At 34.8% G+C, this 18,444-nt stretch overlaps 1 protein-coding gene across 1 annotated transcript in view; it reads right to left on the reverse strand.

Moving 5' to 3' along the window:
* LOC150086960 (KICSTOR complex protein SZT2-like) overlaps nucleotides 1-18,444 on the reverse strand; it is a 1,378,951-nt gene that overhangs the window by 1,128,885 nt on the left and 231,622 nt on the right. The window contains exon 15 of the mRNA XM_090372336.1: nucleotides 15,857-16,060. Within this exon, the coding sequence (XP_090228462.1) occupies nucleotides 15,857-16,060 (204 nt within the window). The remainder of the gene's footprint in view (nucleotides 1-15,856; nucleotides 16,061-18,444) is intronic.

Genomic DNA, 18,444 nt, shown 5'->3' on the forward strand with positions numbered 1-18,444 from the left:
GGTTGACTATTGGTGAACTAAGTTCACACCAGTTTGCATTAGACAGCCCATCGTGGACATTACTGATTACATCATTGCAAACATGACAGCATCAGCAAAACATACGAGGTGATCTTCAACTGTGTTAAGAGAGCAACTCACCTTTATTCAACATCGTTATTCATACATTGAGACACCGATTAAAAATGAATTTTGATATTGAATTTTGCATCATAGTGAATATTTTTTTCACTTTACTATTTGTAACATAGAATTTTATTCTAATGATAGCACTGCATTTGTATATTTTATTTTTAGGGAGTGAATCAAAGTCACGCGGCAGAAATTTGAATAAATATTAAAGGCACACATAGCAAATAATTAAAATAATATAAAATGTTTAATAAGTATAAATATGGCAGGCTTTTAATATTTTTTTAAGTATCCACTGTGGTGGACCTCAAGTCACTCATTCATTTCATTTATCAAAAATCAGTGTTATAACCATTAGTAGAATATAGCAGTGTAGCCATATGCCATATTGAAATTAATAAGTGTTGAAAACCTTCATGGTGAAATTTTCTATAAAAATAATTGCAACTAAAAATAACTGCAGTGACCCCCCAGAAAACACTTTGCTACCCCCTTGGGGTTTGTGACCCACAGGTTGGGAACCCGGGGTCTAAATCATTCAATTGCCAGTGTTTCATAAGTGAGCTATCTAGATCTAAACATAACTAGATCTACACTTACCTAAAATTTTAGTAGAACCAATCAAAAAGTTTATGCAAAAGAGAATGTGTGTACTGGCTAAGTTCAACGGAATCATATTCTGTCCAAAACTGGCTTCGTGTTAGTAGGCTCTAGTATTAGACAAAGTGGTTGCTCCACACGATACTATAATGCTATCTATACAGTAAATATAGTTTTGATGGAATTGTACAAAATAGGAGTACAAGCATTTCCCACTAAATGCCATTGCTAGATGAATCAGCTTTAAGAAAGGTGATTTACCCATAGACTATAATGTAAATAATTTTAACTGGTTGGCATCACCATGTTTATGGTTGATTTTAAAGCACCATTTCTCTATATAACAATATTAAAAATAGAAAAAATATATTAAAGAAATAAAAATAAAAATAAATAATAAAATTTAAATACATAAATTATGTGATAAAACATAAATACAGTATATGCTCAATAAAATTCAAGAAAGCTTACCTTAAAATTATGCAACTTTATATGTACACTGTACATACATTATTTATAAGAGTTTGATACTGCTGATTTTCAAATTGCACAAAGCAACTAAATGTAGTGTAAATCTAGTACTATCCCAAATGCAGTCTTTTTAGAACACCCAATTTAGTTTCCAACAAAAAGTGTTTTTCCGATAGCTTTTCACCTTTACATTATTAGCTCTAGTTGACTCATTTGATCTCTTTGAGGGCATTTTAAAACAAAAAGAGAAGTTGTACCTACTTACTTAAGCTAAAGTCAATCACTCAGACATGAAATGCACATAAACAATATATAAACCAAAACTAAACTGAAAAGAGCACTTCTGAACAATGCTATTGAGCACTATGCAGTTCAAAGCAACTCTCCCCGCCAGGAAAGACCTACAAAAAAGTTTTATAAACACTTCAATAAACTTCAGTTAATCTGATCCTTCAAGTGGGTGCTCCCTTTTGAATAACATCCACCAGACAGGATGATCTATATAGCATATATTTTTGTAATATGAAAGAAATTATGCAGTAGCTGTTTCGATAAATTTTCCACCTATAGCAATCAAATGACCATAGCGTTTTACAGCATGGACACAGGAAGCTTGTAGCAGTGCAAAAAATACAGAATATTAAAAGAGAGATAAAAAATTACCCATTGACACAAAAAATAAAATAACTTGATGCAATAAACAGGCAGTTTTCAAATTTTCTTCTTGTCATAAACTGGAGTTCCTTTGCAGCATTTCCATTTTGACAGGGAATTCAGCCAATTTTTCCTCATTAATTATACTATTAGTTAAAAGTTGATTTAAATTAGAGAACAGCCCTTCAAAAGGAAATACTGTAAAATGAAGTTGATTGGAAATATGAATTAAGAAGAAGTTACGGTAAAAAAATGTTTTTTCAACGAGGCCTCTCAGGCACCTAAACACCTCCTAATGAGCAATTCCTCCCAAGGCATTTGGGGAGAATAGTGCTATTCTGGGGGAAACAGAGTGAAATTCTAGGGAAGGGCATCAAAACATACAGAGTGCTATAGCAAATAAATGATGATAACCTGCACTACAGCAAGGAACACCACATTATTGGTGTTTATTAAACTTTATTTACCAAGTAAGAAGAGAAAATTAAAGTATTTCGGTATTAGAAAAGGCATTTTTAGGTGTCTAGTTTAGGCTAACTGACTATGGTATGGAAGGACAATTTTTGGAGTTGTTTAGGTTAAGAACTGTTTTATTGCAGGAGGATTATTTTTTTGCTTTGAATATTGTTTTACTGATTAATTTAAGCAGATATTAAAAATAGCATTATCTGTGCAACTAACACTGATTTCTTAATGCTGTATTGATTATGTGAATATAAGAGTACAGTCAGTCCTCGTATAACACGTGTTTACACTACACGAATTCCATCATACACGATTTATAAATAGGGGAATGATATCTTATATAACACGAACCGAATTCGCTTATGCACGATTCGCCTTTGTGTTTACAAGAAATGGCAGTCGAACGCGGAATCACCCCAACTGAATGCAACACGATAGGAATGAAGGGAAGATTCTGAAAATGTATTTATGTTTTTTATATCAGTGAAGGGAAAACACATTTAACCATAATAACGTAAAAACCAACACAATTCCAGCTATCAGTATAATCGCAAATGTAATTAGATCGAGTTTACTACCAGTTTATAACAGATTCCACCAGCAAAAATGCAACTGGAAACTATTTTTATTGTTTTATGGTAGTAACCCCCCAGAAATGTGCTTTAGTAAAATGTGAGGTGTTAATAGTGTATCTCTGCCTTTACGGTGTTGTTTATTCAGTTGCTACATGCGTGCAGCTTTGTTTATGTGTATCAAGCATGCCTCCTCATTTTGTAATTGTGCTTTATTCCCTAAAAATTAGTAAAATAATTAAAAGGTGTGAAAAGGAAGCGTCCTGATGAAGACACTGCAGATTCAGAGAGAAAAAGAAAAGCAATATCGATAAACAGAGGCGGACTGGATCAAAAATTCTTACCCGGGAAAATTTGTAGTGGCCCCATACTAGCGTTTATGGCCAAAATCACACTGGCCTTCGGGCTCACCGGGGTTTCCCCGGTAAGGCTTATGGCCAGTCTGCCTCTGTCGATAGAGAAAAAATATGAAATTGTGAAATGCTTTGAGCGAAATGAGAGACCATGTGATATTGCACGTGCTACAGGCCTAAATGAGGCAATGCCGAGAATTACAAAGATGAATAAAAACAACTTTCATAGCATGAACAACTCAAAGTGTAATTAAAATCCATTAGATTAAGACACAAAGAATTGGAAGAGATGGAACGGCTGTCATCTGTTTGGATAGAAAATCAAACAAAAACAAAGTTTGCTTACAATAGAAGCAAAAGCATTAGCAATATTTTATTACGTAATAGTCGTAATAAAATACGTAAGTATTTTATTACCATTATTTATTGTTTGATAATGATTTGGTTACAAATGTGTGTTCAATCTTGGGTGGTCAGCACCTAACCCTATTTTTCCCATAGGGCCTGTTGTTTACATTGCACGAGGGTTTCTGGGAACAAAACTATCGTGCTATGCAAGGATTGACTGTATAGGTATTTTCCTGTGTGCATATCCTGAAGATATAAGTTTTTGGATGGTTAGTGTACTTTAAGATTTTAATATTAAAAAAAAAAAAAAAAAAAAAAAGCCATTTTCTTTCAATTCCTGAGTGTATTTCAGCCTATTGTACATTGAACTGTGACATTCTTTGGGGAAACTATGGCATTCTATTCAAATTATGGCATTATTTACTGTATTTGCATCATTACTACATAGTTCAATTTTAACATAAATTGAAGTTTGTACATTAGGTATCATTATTATCTCATATTGTGAAATCCTTCACAACAACTTGCCTTACTTTAACACTTCAAATAAGTAACACCTTCCCCAATAGAAAAGTGAACTGTTACTTCTTCTTCTCAGTTGAGTACCACCTCCCAGATGGCATCATTTCAGAGCTAATTGGCCTCATTGATGGGCAGAGGTATGAGCTGAAGACCTAGTTGTGACTACAAAATACAAAAGGTGAACTTCTTAGAGCAAATAAAATTGTAATAAAGAAAGCCCTTAAACTGTGCAAAATTCAAACTATGACATTATTAGGGTGTTGCAGATATTCTCTCAGATATTCGACCCCTGCTCCACACCAGCTTACATCTGGGTGACCACACAACATGGAGGAATTCCGCACCCCCTGTGTTACCAGGCAATATTCAGTGACCAGTGCAATACCACGCCTTTGCATACTGGAGGCTTGAAGTGGTGGAATTCATGTGCAAAGCTCTGGTAAACCCCCTTCATCTCTTCCATCATGCAGTATGACTGATGTCTTTTGAGTTTATGATGGATATCATGACAAGATCCAACTTCCTTACATTTCGAGGGTACAGCCCTAAAATGGTATTAGTAGGCAGGCCACTAGTTAGCACACTGGACCAAACCTACTGGTAACTCTCTAGGAGGCTTCTGGATCAGAGAGTGTATAATCTCGCTGCCTCTACTCTGCCAGATAGTGACTGGAGGGAGTCCGAGTAGTGTGCATGTCTGGGGGCATTGTCGAGGCCACGTTATATCAAGGAGCTGGGTATATTCTTGCCATGTGTATGCTTTGTCCAAAGATTTTGTTACTTCATACAGCATGTCCCCCCCCATACTATTTCAATACACCATAAATTGTCAAACTAACAGAGAAAATTTATATGCAAAAAGATCTAAACCTACAAAATACTTCCTCATTCAATTCACATATATATGTGATCTCAGTTCTAATCTCAATGATGCCGTTTCCACTTACAGTCTGCCAAACGACATGTACTTTTTCTGACCGAATCTCAGTTATTGGTTGATTCAACCACTGCACATCTCAGTTGTCCAAATTATTTGCTGTATGATTACTGTTGCTTCAAAGGTGATACTTGTGCATATGTCCATTCTGATATTCCCTATCAGAGCCTAAGTAATTTGAATCTCCTCTTTTTGATCTTCTCAGGCTTAAAATCTCTCTCTACCACATTCTAAAATATTCATCTGTTGCATCTATCATTCTCCTAAATCCACTAATCACTTAGAACTCTTTTACCTCCTCTCTTTGAAACTATGCTTTCTCCAGCCCAACTTTGCTAACAGTGAGGTAATTTTCCTTGGTGATTTTAATGTTCACAACTCCAGTTGGCTTCTGTTTTATAGTCACAAGGAGGTCTTGATGCTGAGGCTTTGGAAATTACTAATGACCTTGCACAAATTCTTCATTTACCTACCTGAATGCCAGACAATGCTAATCGCACAGCTAACACACTTGTCCTTTTCCACACAAACAAATCTTCTAAGTATACAGTCCTATAGCACCTCAGATCACAACTTGGTGATGGTCTCTTCTCCAATGGAGCCTATCTCTCGTGGTCATTCCCAACCTCATGTTGTTTGGCATTACAAGAATGCACAATGGGATGATCTGCGAGATTTTTTTCTTCTTTTCCTTGGTCAGGTTACTGTTTCAAAACTTCTGATGTCAACATTTGCTCAGGTCACGTCAGTGAAATTATTCTTGTAGGGATGGAATCCTTTATTCCACACTCCACCTTAAAAGATAAAGAACAGTAAGGTGCAGTAAACAACTAACACACTTTACTCCACCTTAAAATCTCGTCCTTTATCTAAACCTTGGTTTTCCAATAAATATACTAAGGCTATTCAAGAGAAGAATGTTGCATATCAAAATTGGCTTTTTCCAAATCTTCAGTTTCATTTTGTGCCTACACCAAAGCTTGCAACGATTCTAAAGCAGTTATTAATCAGTCCAAACTACATTTTGAACAGGCGAAGAGTAGAAAACTCGCTTCTTGTCCAAATGGTAGCCAAGCATTCTGGTCTCTTGCCAAAGTTATTGGCCACAACTTTTGTCCATTTCTGTTCCCACCTCTGCCAAAACCAGATGGTTTTATTGCCACTTCAGCCAAGGATAAAGCTGACCTGCTGGCATCCTATTTTTTTTTCAAACTCTTATATTAATGATCCTGGTAAACCACCTCCTACCATTCCCAGTACACTCCATTCAATGCTTCATGTGGTCATCCGTCAAAAGGATGTCAGAAGGATTTTGAACAATCTTTATGCTATGAGAGCTGGGTCCTGATGGGATTTCTCCACTTGTTCTCAAAACCTGTGCTCTTGAAGTTACCCCTGTCCTGTGTCATCTTTTTCACTTTCTTATTCCAAAGGTGTTTTTCCTTCTGATTGGAAATTTGCTCATATCCAGCCAGTTCCTAAAAAGAGTGACAAATCCCTTTCATTCAATTATCGTCCCACTGCAATTACTTCTACTCTTTCTAAAGTAATGGAGAAATCAATTAACTGACAACTCTTAAACTATCTAGAAACTTTCCATCTGATTAACGATTGCCAGTATGGATTCCATCAGTGTCAATCCACTGGTGATATTCTGGCTTATGTTACCCATCTATGGACAAATCCAACAGAAAAGTTCGGTGAAACTCAAGCAGTTGCCCTTGATGTTTCAAAGCCTTTCGATCATGTTCAGCATAAAAGGTCATCCAAATAAGCGTCTATCGTATGGCTTGCAAACTGCTTTTTGTAATTGGGTATCCAGTTTTCTCTCTGACCGCTGACTACAGGTGATAATAGATGATTCTCTGTCTTTAACTTCTCCAGTAATGCTGGTGTTCCCCAAGATTCAGTTCTTTCTCCCATTCCTTTACTGTTATACTTTAATGACCTTATTCCATTGATCAGAAATCCTATCCACAGTTTTTCTAATAACACGTTGTAGTCCACTTATCAGACTGAAAAATCTTGCCTTTCTCAAACAGCTTCAACTTCTCGAATATCCACTACGCATTCTTTAAATGCTGATCTCCAGGTAATTCTCCAGTGGGGCAAACATAACTTAGTTGATTTCAACCCTTCTAAAACTCAGTCTTGTCTTATTTCTCGCAAAATGGATTCTTCTGCTCCTATGCTTGTCTTCGATGACACTCCGATTTCTAGGCAAGATAATCTATCTCTATTGGGGATTACCTGACTTGTAATCTCTCTTGGCATAAGCACATTACAAATAGTGCTTCCTCTGCATCTATAAAAATGGGTTTTCCCTTTCGTTCTTGGCATTACTTTTCTTCCAAGCAGCTGTTCACGCTGTACAAATTGCAAATCTGCCCTTACCATGGAATATTGTTCCCACATCTGGGGCAGTGACCCCAAAACCTTTCTCTGGCTTCTAGGTTCCATTCAGAAGAGGGCAGTTAGGTTAATTAATGACTCATCTCTGACAGAGTCTCTCCACTCTCTGTCTCATAGATGTTCTGTTTCTGCTACATTCCTTTTCTATAGATACTTCCATGGGCACTGTTCTTCTTAATTGGCTTCTATAAATCCTCCTCTCTTTCAAAGCAATCCGAACATGTGCTATTACCACTCAACTTCCTTTTACTGTCCAACTCTTCAAACTCACGGAACCAACTTTTCTTCTTCCTCATTTATTCATTCAACTTCGTTTTCGGGAACAATCTACCCTCACATGTGTTTCCTGATAATTACAAACTACAGAAGTTCAAGTCTAATGTCAACAAATATCTTCTTTCATCTTCTCAACCTCCAATGCATGCACAGTGCTAAGTACTATAGGTTCTAATACCTCTTGTTTGGTGTTTTCATAAAAAAAAAAAAAAAATTTCCCCATCCCTCATAGTGAATTTTAATACAAACTGAACTCTGTATGTTAACTTCATTATTATAACATTTCATATTGTGAAATCCTTCAAAACCAGTTGCGTTCTGTCATGTAACTAAATGGGTGGGGGGAACATACTTCCTACATCACTTGTCCATCCTTTCTAATAGTTTGTCTAGTTCTTTCCTTAATTTATTCAGACTACCCACTTTAACAACACCAGATGGAAGCCTGTTCCAACATTTAATTACCTGCTGGCTGAGGCAAACACCTGCCGGCTGAAGGCAACAAATATCTATCCTTGCTCAACATGAAGGATGCCATCAGCATTGAGCTTGCTCAATCCATTCAAAACCAGGATGTGTTACTCTCCACATTCTTCCTAAAATGAGGCTTCCAGACTTGTATGTATTACTCATGATATAGTCCTAACCACTGCCTTATATAACAGGATAATCACTCGTTTATCCCTGTTGGAAAAAATTCCTATGTATCATTAATAAAATCCCATGAGCTGTCCTAGCAGTCTATCCACAATTTTCGGAGCTTTACAACCAACTGCACTTCTTCAATGGGGAAGTGTTGCTTATACTTCAAATAAGTAGCACCTTCCTGTTAGAGAAGTCTACTGTTATTTTCTCAGTTGAGTAACTTATTCTACCATTACTCATTCAAGTCTTAAAATTCAACTGTTTCAATTTCAACCATTTCACAACTGGCTCATCAACTCTTATACCTCCAGGTACCTACTTGCCCACTGATAAGAGGCCAAATAGCTCTGAAACAGTGCTATCTAGTAGTGGTACTGAGAATAAGTAATAGTAGACTTCTCTAATGCCTTCCTCTTATAGTTATTTAAAGTATATGAGGAAGGCAACTTGTTATGAAGGATTTCACAATATTAGATATTATAATAATGATGATTAATGTATAAACTTTGGTTTGTCTTAAAATTCAACCATGTAGTAATGACTCAATTGCAGTAAATAATACCATAGTTTGAGTTTTTCACAGTTTGTGGCTTTCTGCCCTAAAATTTTATTAGCATTGAACTGAATTGTGAAAACAGATTACAAATGATTTGTTAGTCCAAAACTATAAGTATTTTACGAAACTATCTATGTAACAAATAAATAACTTAATGGTTGAAAGGAAAAAATTCAGAATATGGTCCTCTACTAATGCCAGATACAACTGGGGGTGGAGAAATTCCCAAATCCATGGAAAGCCCATATACCTTTTTGTATACATCCGAACTAAACCTAAAATGACTTTGATGATAAATGACTTTAATTTATGAATGCAATCTACAGAAAGGGTCGTGTGATGTTTTAAACTGGCATCGCACATAAGTAGTTCCCTTAATTTTATCAAGATATAGTCCATGTTATAGTTGTTATTTGGTTTTTAGGAGCAGTAGCAACTAAGGCCATATTGCTCTGGAATATGCGGTGGTCATTCCCTGACCTTTCTACATCCTCCGTATTTGGTGGTGACGGGCTCGAACCCCAGTCTAATCAAGAAGCGTGTGCTACGCACTGCTGCTCCTTCTCACCTGGCTACAGAGATGCCATTACAGTCCATGTAAACATTAACATATAAGGAGATAATGTTGAATGATGCTAACATAACATTATTAGATAATGATATCTTAGCATCATTCACATGCATATATGGGCAGTATTAAGAACCCTAAACTTCAAAACTTCATGAGGGTGAAGTAATGTTAATGATAAAAGTGGTATGTCTATATGACACTACTGCACAAGGTGGCCATGCCAGTTTGTAATTTTATTGTGCCAAAAGTATGGGGTATTATATTATTCCTAATTCCGATCTGCTGTAGCATACGTAAATTTATTTATTTTTTATGGTTTTGTATGGTTTAATGAGTAATTTTTTAATGAGTTACCTATGACAAAAGCTTGGTCTTTTAATATCCAACAAGTTTCTCATTATACCCTGCTTTGTTAAAAATGACTACAGTGTCTACTTTGTCCACTTTTTATATTATAATGTCTGTGTCTTGATGTAACTTTTTATACTCTCCATTTGGTATAGGAGTATATTAGCTTTTGTATTTATTTTACTGTGCACGATTCTACTTTTATCCAGATGGTTATTTAATTTCATTTTCAATTCTGTGATACACTCCATACTGCGTACTTCTTACAGCAAAATTAAACCCACATTTCAACACTGAGATTCATTTTCAATAATTTTTTTAGATAAGAAATTCAGTACTGATATAGCAGTGGAAGCATCAATGCATTTCCATGTCAGCATGCACAATTTTATTTCTTGGCACCTAATGATTGTCTATTGCACAGCATTTATGTGAACTTGACTGAAGTTAATGAAAACTTTTCCAGTTGATAGTGGCATATTCAGAATGGAATTTTGATAATGAATTTGTTGGAACAAGCTGTTCTCATAATGAAATCTTTTCTCTAATTCAACTTTAACTATAGCAAAACATGCTTGGTTGATAATACACAAGTGTTTCTGACAGATGGTAATGAGGCAAATACAAACAAATTTTGGGATAATACAATGAGAAAGGAATTTTTTCAAGAATATTTTATGAAACTTAGTGGCAAAATTATTTAGTAATAATTTAGTGTAGTCAAATCTATTTAGAGATGCAGAAATGTGAGGTAAGTTCTGTTCTTCAAAATCAGCTATGCTAATTATAAAATTTGTATGAGGATACATAGGGTAAAGGGAACAAATAATCATTCAACATGAGTTTCTTCTTTTTTTTGTCCCCAAAAATTGTCATGGAGAAAGTGTATTATAAGTTTACAATAACTGAACAGGAGGAAAGTATCTTCTAACATTGGAAGATACCTTCCCGTTCATATATTCACCAAAATTAGAATGGCCTATTTCCTCAGCAATTAAATGCAGAATTATTATATTCTATACTTTTAACATTTTCATCATTCCCTAACTGTAAAATAATAAGAGGAGTTTACCTCAATAATAGTACGTAGAACACTTCCGTATGATACCCTCCAGGAATTAAAACGAAAAATCAAAAAACTTATATTAGAGTAACAAATAATTAAAAACCAATTTAACACAATTTAACACAATTAAAATCAATTTAACACAATTAAAAATCAAAAATAATTTAACAAAAATTTTCAAAATGATTTTCCTTCCTGAAGCTGACAATGCTTTTCAACCATATGTCATGATCACAGGAATGAAAATTACTGAAATAGGGGTGAACATGAAACTTAAATAGTGATGATTTGTCTTTGTGCATGAGCCTTTGGCCCACGCATCAGAGATCAAATATGGCCGACGAACATTAACAGAATTCTTGTGTAATTTAATTTCTACGGTTTCTGCAATTAATAGTCGCACATAATTATGTTGGACATTAAGTATTTTGGCCTCGTTAAATAAAAATGTATGTTTTTCATTAATGGCATGAAAGGCTAATTCTGACACTGCTGCACAAACTGAGGCTTCATGTTGAACACTAATATTCAGAGAAACAAGCGTCGAATCTTGGTAAGACGAGTCGCAATCGCCACAAGAAATGTTGTATACCAGGTCATTAATTTGTGTTGAGAACAAGGAAAGAACTGAGCGATTGTTCAGTATAGTGTGTAATTTCCGTATTGGCCTGGCCACAATTTTAAATTCGGTATCTTTAAAGAATCTGTTAGTGCCACTGTTCAACATATGGGACAGAAATAAAGTATTTTTTGATATTACTATTGTTGTTGTAGTATTACTATTCGTATAGTATTTTGTATCCTATCCTTAGCTTGTACCCTAATTCGGTTTATTGTAGCAATGGGATAACCCCTGTTTAGGAACCTGCTAGTTAATATTTGTATTTCTGAGCCCAAAGCAGATTCCGTCAATGAATATTTATAGGCATTTAGAAATTGATTAAAGATGATCGATCTTTTGTAGGTGAAAGTGTGATAGCTATTATAATGTAGAAGCATAACCGGTGTTTGTAGGTTTTCGATAGATGCTAAATTGGATTTTATTTGAGTCCCAAGTAAGCATGAAATATAAAAGTTTAATGACTTTGTATCCGTATCCTCCCTTTTCAATGTACATTTGAGTCTAGATTGAATATTATTAAACAAATGTAAAATGTCTTGGACAGTAGTACTATCAGTAATAACTAGAACATCATCTAAATACCTCCCATAGTATGTGATACAGGGTCAAAAAGACATCAAATGTATATGCTCAATCGTTTCGTTGAGAGACAGATCTCTGACATTGAGCCGCTCAGGTTGAAACCCATTGGAAATCCAAAAATTTTTTTGTACACCCTTCTCTCGAAAAGTGATATAGTTGGTCTTAACTAACTGTTTAATTAAGTGAAAAATTTCCTTAATAGGTAGCTTTGTATAATTAATCGGTATCGAGTTATTATTTAACATATCCCAAATAATATCTAATGTGTATTCAGCATTTACATTCGTTTATAACGAGGTAACATCTAGTGAGAATAAATTGTCATTGTCGCCAAGTCTACAGTCCTTAAGATTATTAAATAATGTATCATAGTTCTTAATCCCAAATTGTATCACCTGTCTAAAGGGTATTATAATACTATATACATGTGTGGCTAAGGATGAAAATGCCGAGTTCCTGTAGGAAACAATAGGTCAAATAGGAAATCCAGTCTTGTGTAATTTTACCTGACCGAAAAGTGCAGGAATATTGTATGTTCTGGCCTTCAGTTCCTTTAACTTACTATATACATGTGTGGCTAAGGATGTGTAATTACTCGGGACTCAAATAAAATCCAATTTAGCATCTATCAAAAACCTACAAACACCAGTATGCATCTACATTATAACAGTTATCACATGTTCACCTAAAAAAGATAGATCCTCTTTAATCATTTTCTAAATGCCTATAAATATTCAAAGACAGAATCTGCTGTGGGCTCAGAAATGCAAATATTAACTAGCAGGTTCTTAAACATGGATTATCTCCTTGCTACAATAAACCGAATTAGGGTACAAGCTAAGTTGTTGTTGTTGGTATGAAAGTTTCACAACACAAGGACAACTGTGGCCAATATGTGTCTGTCAGTGTCATTATGTTCATTTTAATGATTTAAGATGGATATATCAGAGTGTATTTATTATTCCTAGATGTTTAATATATATAAAGAGTTCACTTAGGTTTGCTTTGTCACCAAGTACATGAGAGAGGGTTAGAGGAGCTTGCACGCTTGCTAATGATTGGAAGGTTGTGGTTCGAACGGCTGAATAGGATGGAGAGTCAATCAGGATGTGCCTTACTGTAAGTTTTATCTGACAGACAGAGTAGAGCGGGGGAAGGGGGGATCTCTTCTCTTAGAAGTAAATGTTTGTGAGTGAGGAAGGTATGCCCAATGCGCAGTCTTGTTAATATAATTTCCTCCTGTCTATTTGTGCATGAGCTAGAACGCCACGAACATAAATCTTTTTTTATTCTACGAATTTTATTGCACAGTTGGTCCCTCCAAAGTTGTTTCCAAATGGAAGTATATTTGGTACGAAATACATCCCTATAATCTGTAAATTGTACAAACTGAAAATTATCTTGTATATTAAGATCTGGATTTTTTGCGGCTTGGTCTGCATGATTATTTCCTGGAATTCCAACATGGCTGGAAATCCAACAGATAGACACTTATTTTCTTTCTTTACGCAAAACTCTGAGTTGTTTTTTGATATGCTGAATCAAGGAATTTGAGGAATATTTGCTGTTCTGTAAAGCTGCTACTGCACTAAGGGAGTCAGTATAGATTAGAGCAGGTAGAAGTTGATGCTTGGTAATATCATCCAGTGCTAGTTTAATAGCATATAATTCTGCTGTGAAAATACTGCAAACATGAGGCAAAAAGACAGATATATATTCCGGTAAAACTACTGCGGTACCTACTGAGTTGTTTGATTTTGAACCATCCGTGTAAATCTAATGACTGTTTCTATTTTCAAAACTGTGCAGTGCACGGAGCTTCTGAATAACGATTGGAGAGATCTCTTTTTTATTCCTGTTTGTAAGATGTGATATGGACAAAGGCACAATCGGAATCCAAGGAGGTTCTGAGTTTATATCTACTGCAGAAATGTGCTGGAAATGTATTTCCCAAACTTGAGCTAAGATTCTGAGATGCAGTCCTACTGGTTTATTTTAATTTGGCTTGCAATCATAATTACTCATCCATGGTGGATCGTGAATAATAGACCAATTTGGATGTGATGGCTGACTGCATATTTTTGCTGCATACATGCACAGTAGATAATCTCGTCGAAGATGCAGCGGACGTTCTGATGCATCTGCACACAGGCTGTAGGTACAAAGCTAAGGATAGGATACAAAATACTACACCAACCAACAATAGTAATATCAAAAAATACTTTATTTCTGTCCCATATGTTGAACAGTGTCACAAACAGCTTAACAGATTCTTTAAAGATACCAAATTTAAAATTGTGGCCAGGCCAGTACGGAAATTACACACTATACTGAACAATCGCTTGGTTCTTTCCTTGTTCACAACACAAATTAATGACCTGGTATACAACATTTCTTGTGGTGATTGCGACTCATCTTACCAAGGTTCGACGCGTTTTTCTCTGAATGTTCATGTTAATCAACATGAAGCCTCGGTTCGTGCAGCAGTGTCAGAATTAGCCTTTCATGCCATTAACGAAAAACATACTTTTTTATTTAACGAGGCCAAAATACTATAATTATGTGCGACTATTAATCGCAGAAACCGTAGAAATTAAATTACACAAGAATTCTGCTAATGTTCATCGGCCATATTTGATCTCCGATGCGTGGGCCTTTACGTGCATACACAAAGACAAATAATCACTTTTTAAGTTTCATGTTCACCCCTATTCAGTAATTTTCATTCCTGTGATCACGACATATGGTCGAAGAAAAGTGTTGTCAGCTTCAAGCAGGAAAATCATTTTGAAAATTTTCATTAAATTCTTTTTAATATTTAATTGTGTTAAATTGATTTTTAATTTTGTTAAATTGGTTTTTAATTATTTGTTACTCTAATATAAGTTTTTCGATTTTTCGTTTTAATTTCTGGAGGGTATCATATGGAAGTGTTCTACGTACTATATTGAGGTAAACTCCTCTTATTATTTTACAAATATTGATATCAACATAGAACGTATTGAGCATTACAGCTCTGATTCATTCTATCTATTCCCATAAATTGTCAGTCACCCACTGCATATCAGCAGTGATATCTGCTTTACCTAATCTAATCCTTTTAAAGTAGTTAAAATCTCTCAACTTTATACCAGGGGTTCTTAACATTTTTGAATAGTCACCGCCCTTCTAATTTTGCTCTGCCACCACACTTCCTTTGTTCTAGTTTCAAAATTTCTGAATTGGATACTTGGTCACTAAATTCAATTTTGAAAAAAATTTATTGTCAAAAGCCACATTTTGCCCATTACTACAACTTGAAAAAGAACAAGGGAAGCAAAAAAAATGCTGTATGTTAGAGGGGCTTCTCACCTTCTCGTGGATCTCTGTCGAGCCTCCTTGGTTAACAACCCCTGCTCCAGATATAAACTTTGTTTGACATCTGAACTTCTCAACACAGAGATTTTCAAACTTCACACAAAGTTTGATATTAATCCTTTGTTCTAAAAAAATTACCACTCATTTACAATGCAAAGAAAAAAAAGATATGCACTGCTTTCAAATTCAGGTAACTAACATTTGACCAAGAAAGTTCTAGTTAAGAATACTACTCAAACATGATTATACATTTAAGAACATGTCCCTGCAGTTTTATGTTTGCAACTTATATTTCATTACATTTACAAAAAAAGTTACTACTAAATAATTAAACTTTCCAAAAGTAATTTTAAAACTGCTTACTTACCCAATTAACAGTTTAATATAAGAATGATTTTCTATTAAAACAAAAGTGCTATAATCACGGAGAAGAGTATTTATAGAAGCTAATGCTTGCCGGCACTGTATCAGACTGTATCGGCCGCTGGGATTAGGGACATACACATTTTTATGAAGAGGCATATCATGCTTCATAATTACACCAATGCGATGAGTATGCATCCATTTTTGCCTAGTTTTATTAAGAAACAAATATACAGCAGTATTAGTTCAGAAAAAAATTTTTTAAAATTAATTTCTCTTTGAAGTATCACAGTGGACATTTTTTGTCCACTGTGATACTTCAAAGAAAAATATGCTCGCAAAAAAAATTTTAAATGTTTATTTAAAAGGCTTTCTAATAGCAACAATTCTAATATAATATAACATTTGGATAAAAAAAAAAATTAACAAATAAATATGGCATATTAAATACATATATTTATCATATGCAGGCAGTTCCCACTTTACAAGTTTTCGCTTTAAGAGTTCTCGGGGTTTACGACGTCTTTTTTTTTTTTTTTCCCAAGTATCAAGTATCAACAAAATCAAAAATATGAACATTAATTGCAATAAATAAATGCTAAACATTCATAAATACAGCATTTCAAGCCACGTGCGCACATAAATATACAGTACTACTTAATATTGCAGCTATGTGTACTACTGTAAGTTCTTTTGTTCAGGAAGATGAGAGCATCTCACTGACTCACATAACATAAAGCAGTTACCATGTTGGCATTACAAATAGTGGGTGTGTTGCTCTTCATTTTCACTGTCTCATCTTATTTCATTTTTATCCCCCTTATTAACACTGTAGAGCATGCCAAAACAAAGTAATACTATGGAGAGTGATATTAATAAAAAGAAACAGCAAAGAGGAATAACATTGGAAACAAAATACGAGATCATAGGCAAACATGATCTCATTATTCTTCATCATTATCGACTGATGATGATGAAAAATAAACATTCTTTAACATTTGCATGACATAAATAATTTCTTTGCTATTATAATTTGCTTGATTTTAAGGCTGTTTTTATTTCTTTGGACAAATAAATCATTGTTTAAGCATAAACTATTGTTTCACTGAAATTTATTTAACATTACTATGGTCAAATTTTATTGTTGAGAACATAACTCCTGTTTTTAACTCCTGTTATGGTATTTCCCATAGCATTACATCTATGGGAAATGAATTCCTGCTTTACAAGCATGTGCTAGGAACAAATTAACTCATAAAGTCAAGAACTACCTGTATAATATAGCATTTTACCAAAAACCACTCAAAAAGTTAATGAAACACTTATTTGCACAGATGTAATGTGCAAATGCGTAAAAAAAATCAGAAAATCAAAACTGGTACCATGGTCATATACATCTTCATAAAAGAAATAAGGTTATTAAAAAAAACTGTTCAATATGACAGTCATCTACAGATAAATATGTTTTACTGTTTACTATCATGTATTTTTTTAATCTAAATTCTATTTATTAAATTGAAAATCTTTCATCTTAGCTTCAAATGTATAAGTTTATTCAGAAGTTTCTTTTTTGGCTTGGGACGTTTTTGTGAAATGTTTTCCCAGAATGTGAACCAATAGTGTTCAACAAAGTCTAAATTAAGATTATTAGCAAATGATTTTAAACACGAGTCATTTTGTTATTCAAATAAACTTTTACCAAGAATGCTCATTTAATGAATTAAATAGAATGTTCTGATGGATGCCTATGAGAGTTTGAAGAGTCGAGTAGATGACCTCGAAGGTATTAAAGTGGGAATCATCAAACTCTCAACTGCCCAACTCAATGCCAGAGCTCACTCTTGTGCATCAGGCAACACAGTGGCAATCTCCAAAGCAGAATGTGCTGGTCCCACAGGAGCTAGTTATTGTTGATGACTATTGTCGGGAGATGGGTAATATATTGTGAAAAAAGGATAGGTGGAATAGGACCAGGGTATGTCTGCAAGGGGCAAAAGTGAATGACATTGTAGAGAAGATATCACCTTAAGGGCACAAAGGGTGATATTGTTATACACATTGGCACTAATGACATTAAGAGTAGCAAATCTGCAGATTTACTAAACAAGTACAGGTCAATGTTGAAAAAAAGTTATGGGTTAGGGTTAAATTTGAAAGTGTCTGCAATTCTGCCCAGACATGATAGGAGGGAGTACATGATGAGAGCCTTGCCAATCATTTCGGCCCTGGAAAGATTGCGCAAAGCTCGTGGGGTATAATTTTTCTCAGCATGGTCTGTGCTTGTTAACAGGACAAACTGCTTTTACAGGGATGGTATAAACTTAAATAAAAGGGGTGCAAGAGTGTTTGCTGACGCCATTGAGGCAGTGTTAGGTGGGTCAGAAAACTGCTAGCTTGGGGGGGGACTCACAGACTAAAAGATTAACAGTAGCTGCAGGAGGAGGAGTTGAGTGTATTACTGCACTGCTTCTATTATAATGAGCAGTAATCTGGACGGCTGGGGTTTCGGGTACTGGGAGTTTAAGGGTGGGAGTATGTACCAATCCTAGGAGTATAGTAAATAACTTTGATGAATTTGAAGTCCTGGTCAAG

The sequence above is a fragment of the Mastigoproctus giganteus genome, chromosome 4, assembly GCF_048544385.1.
Source record: "Mastigoproctus giganteus isolate SK-2022 chromosome 4, ASM4854438v1, whole genome shotgun sequence".
In the NCBI taxonomy this organism is placed as follows: Eukaryota; Metazoa; Arthropoda; class Arachnida; order Uropygi; family Thelyphonidae; genus Mastigoproctus; species Mastigoproctus giganteus.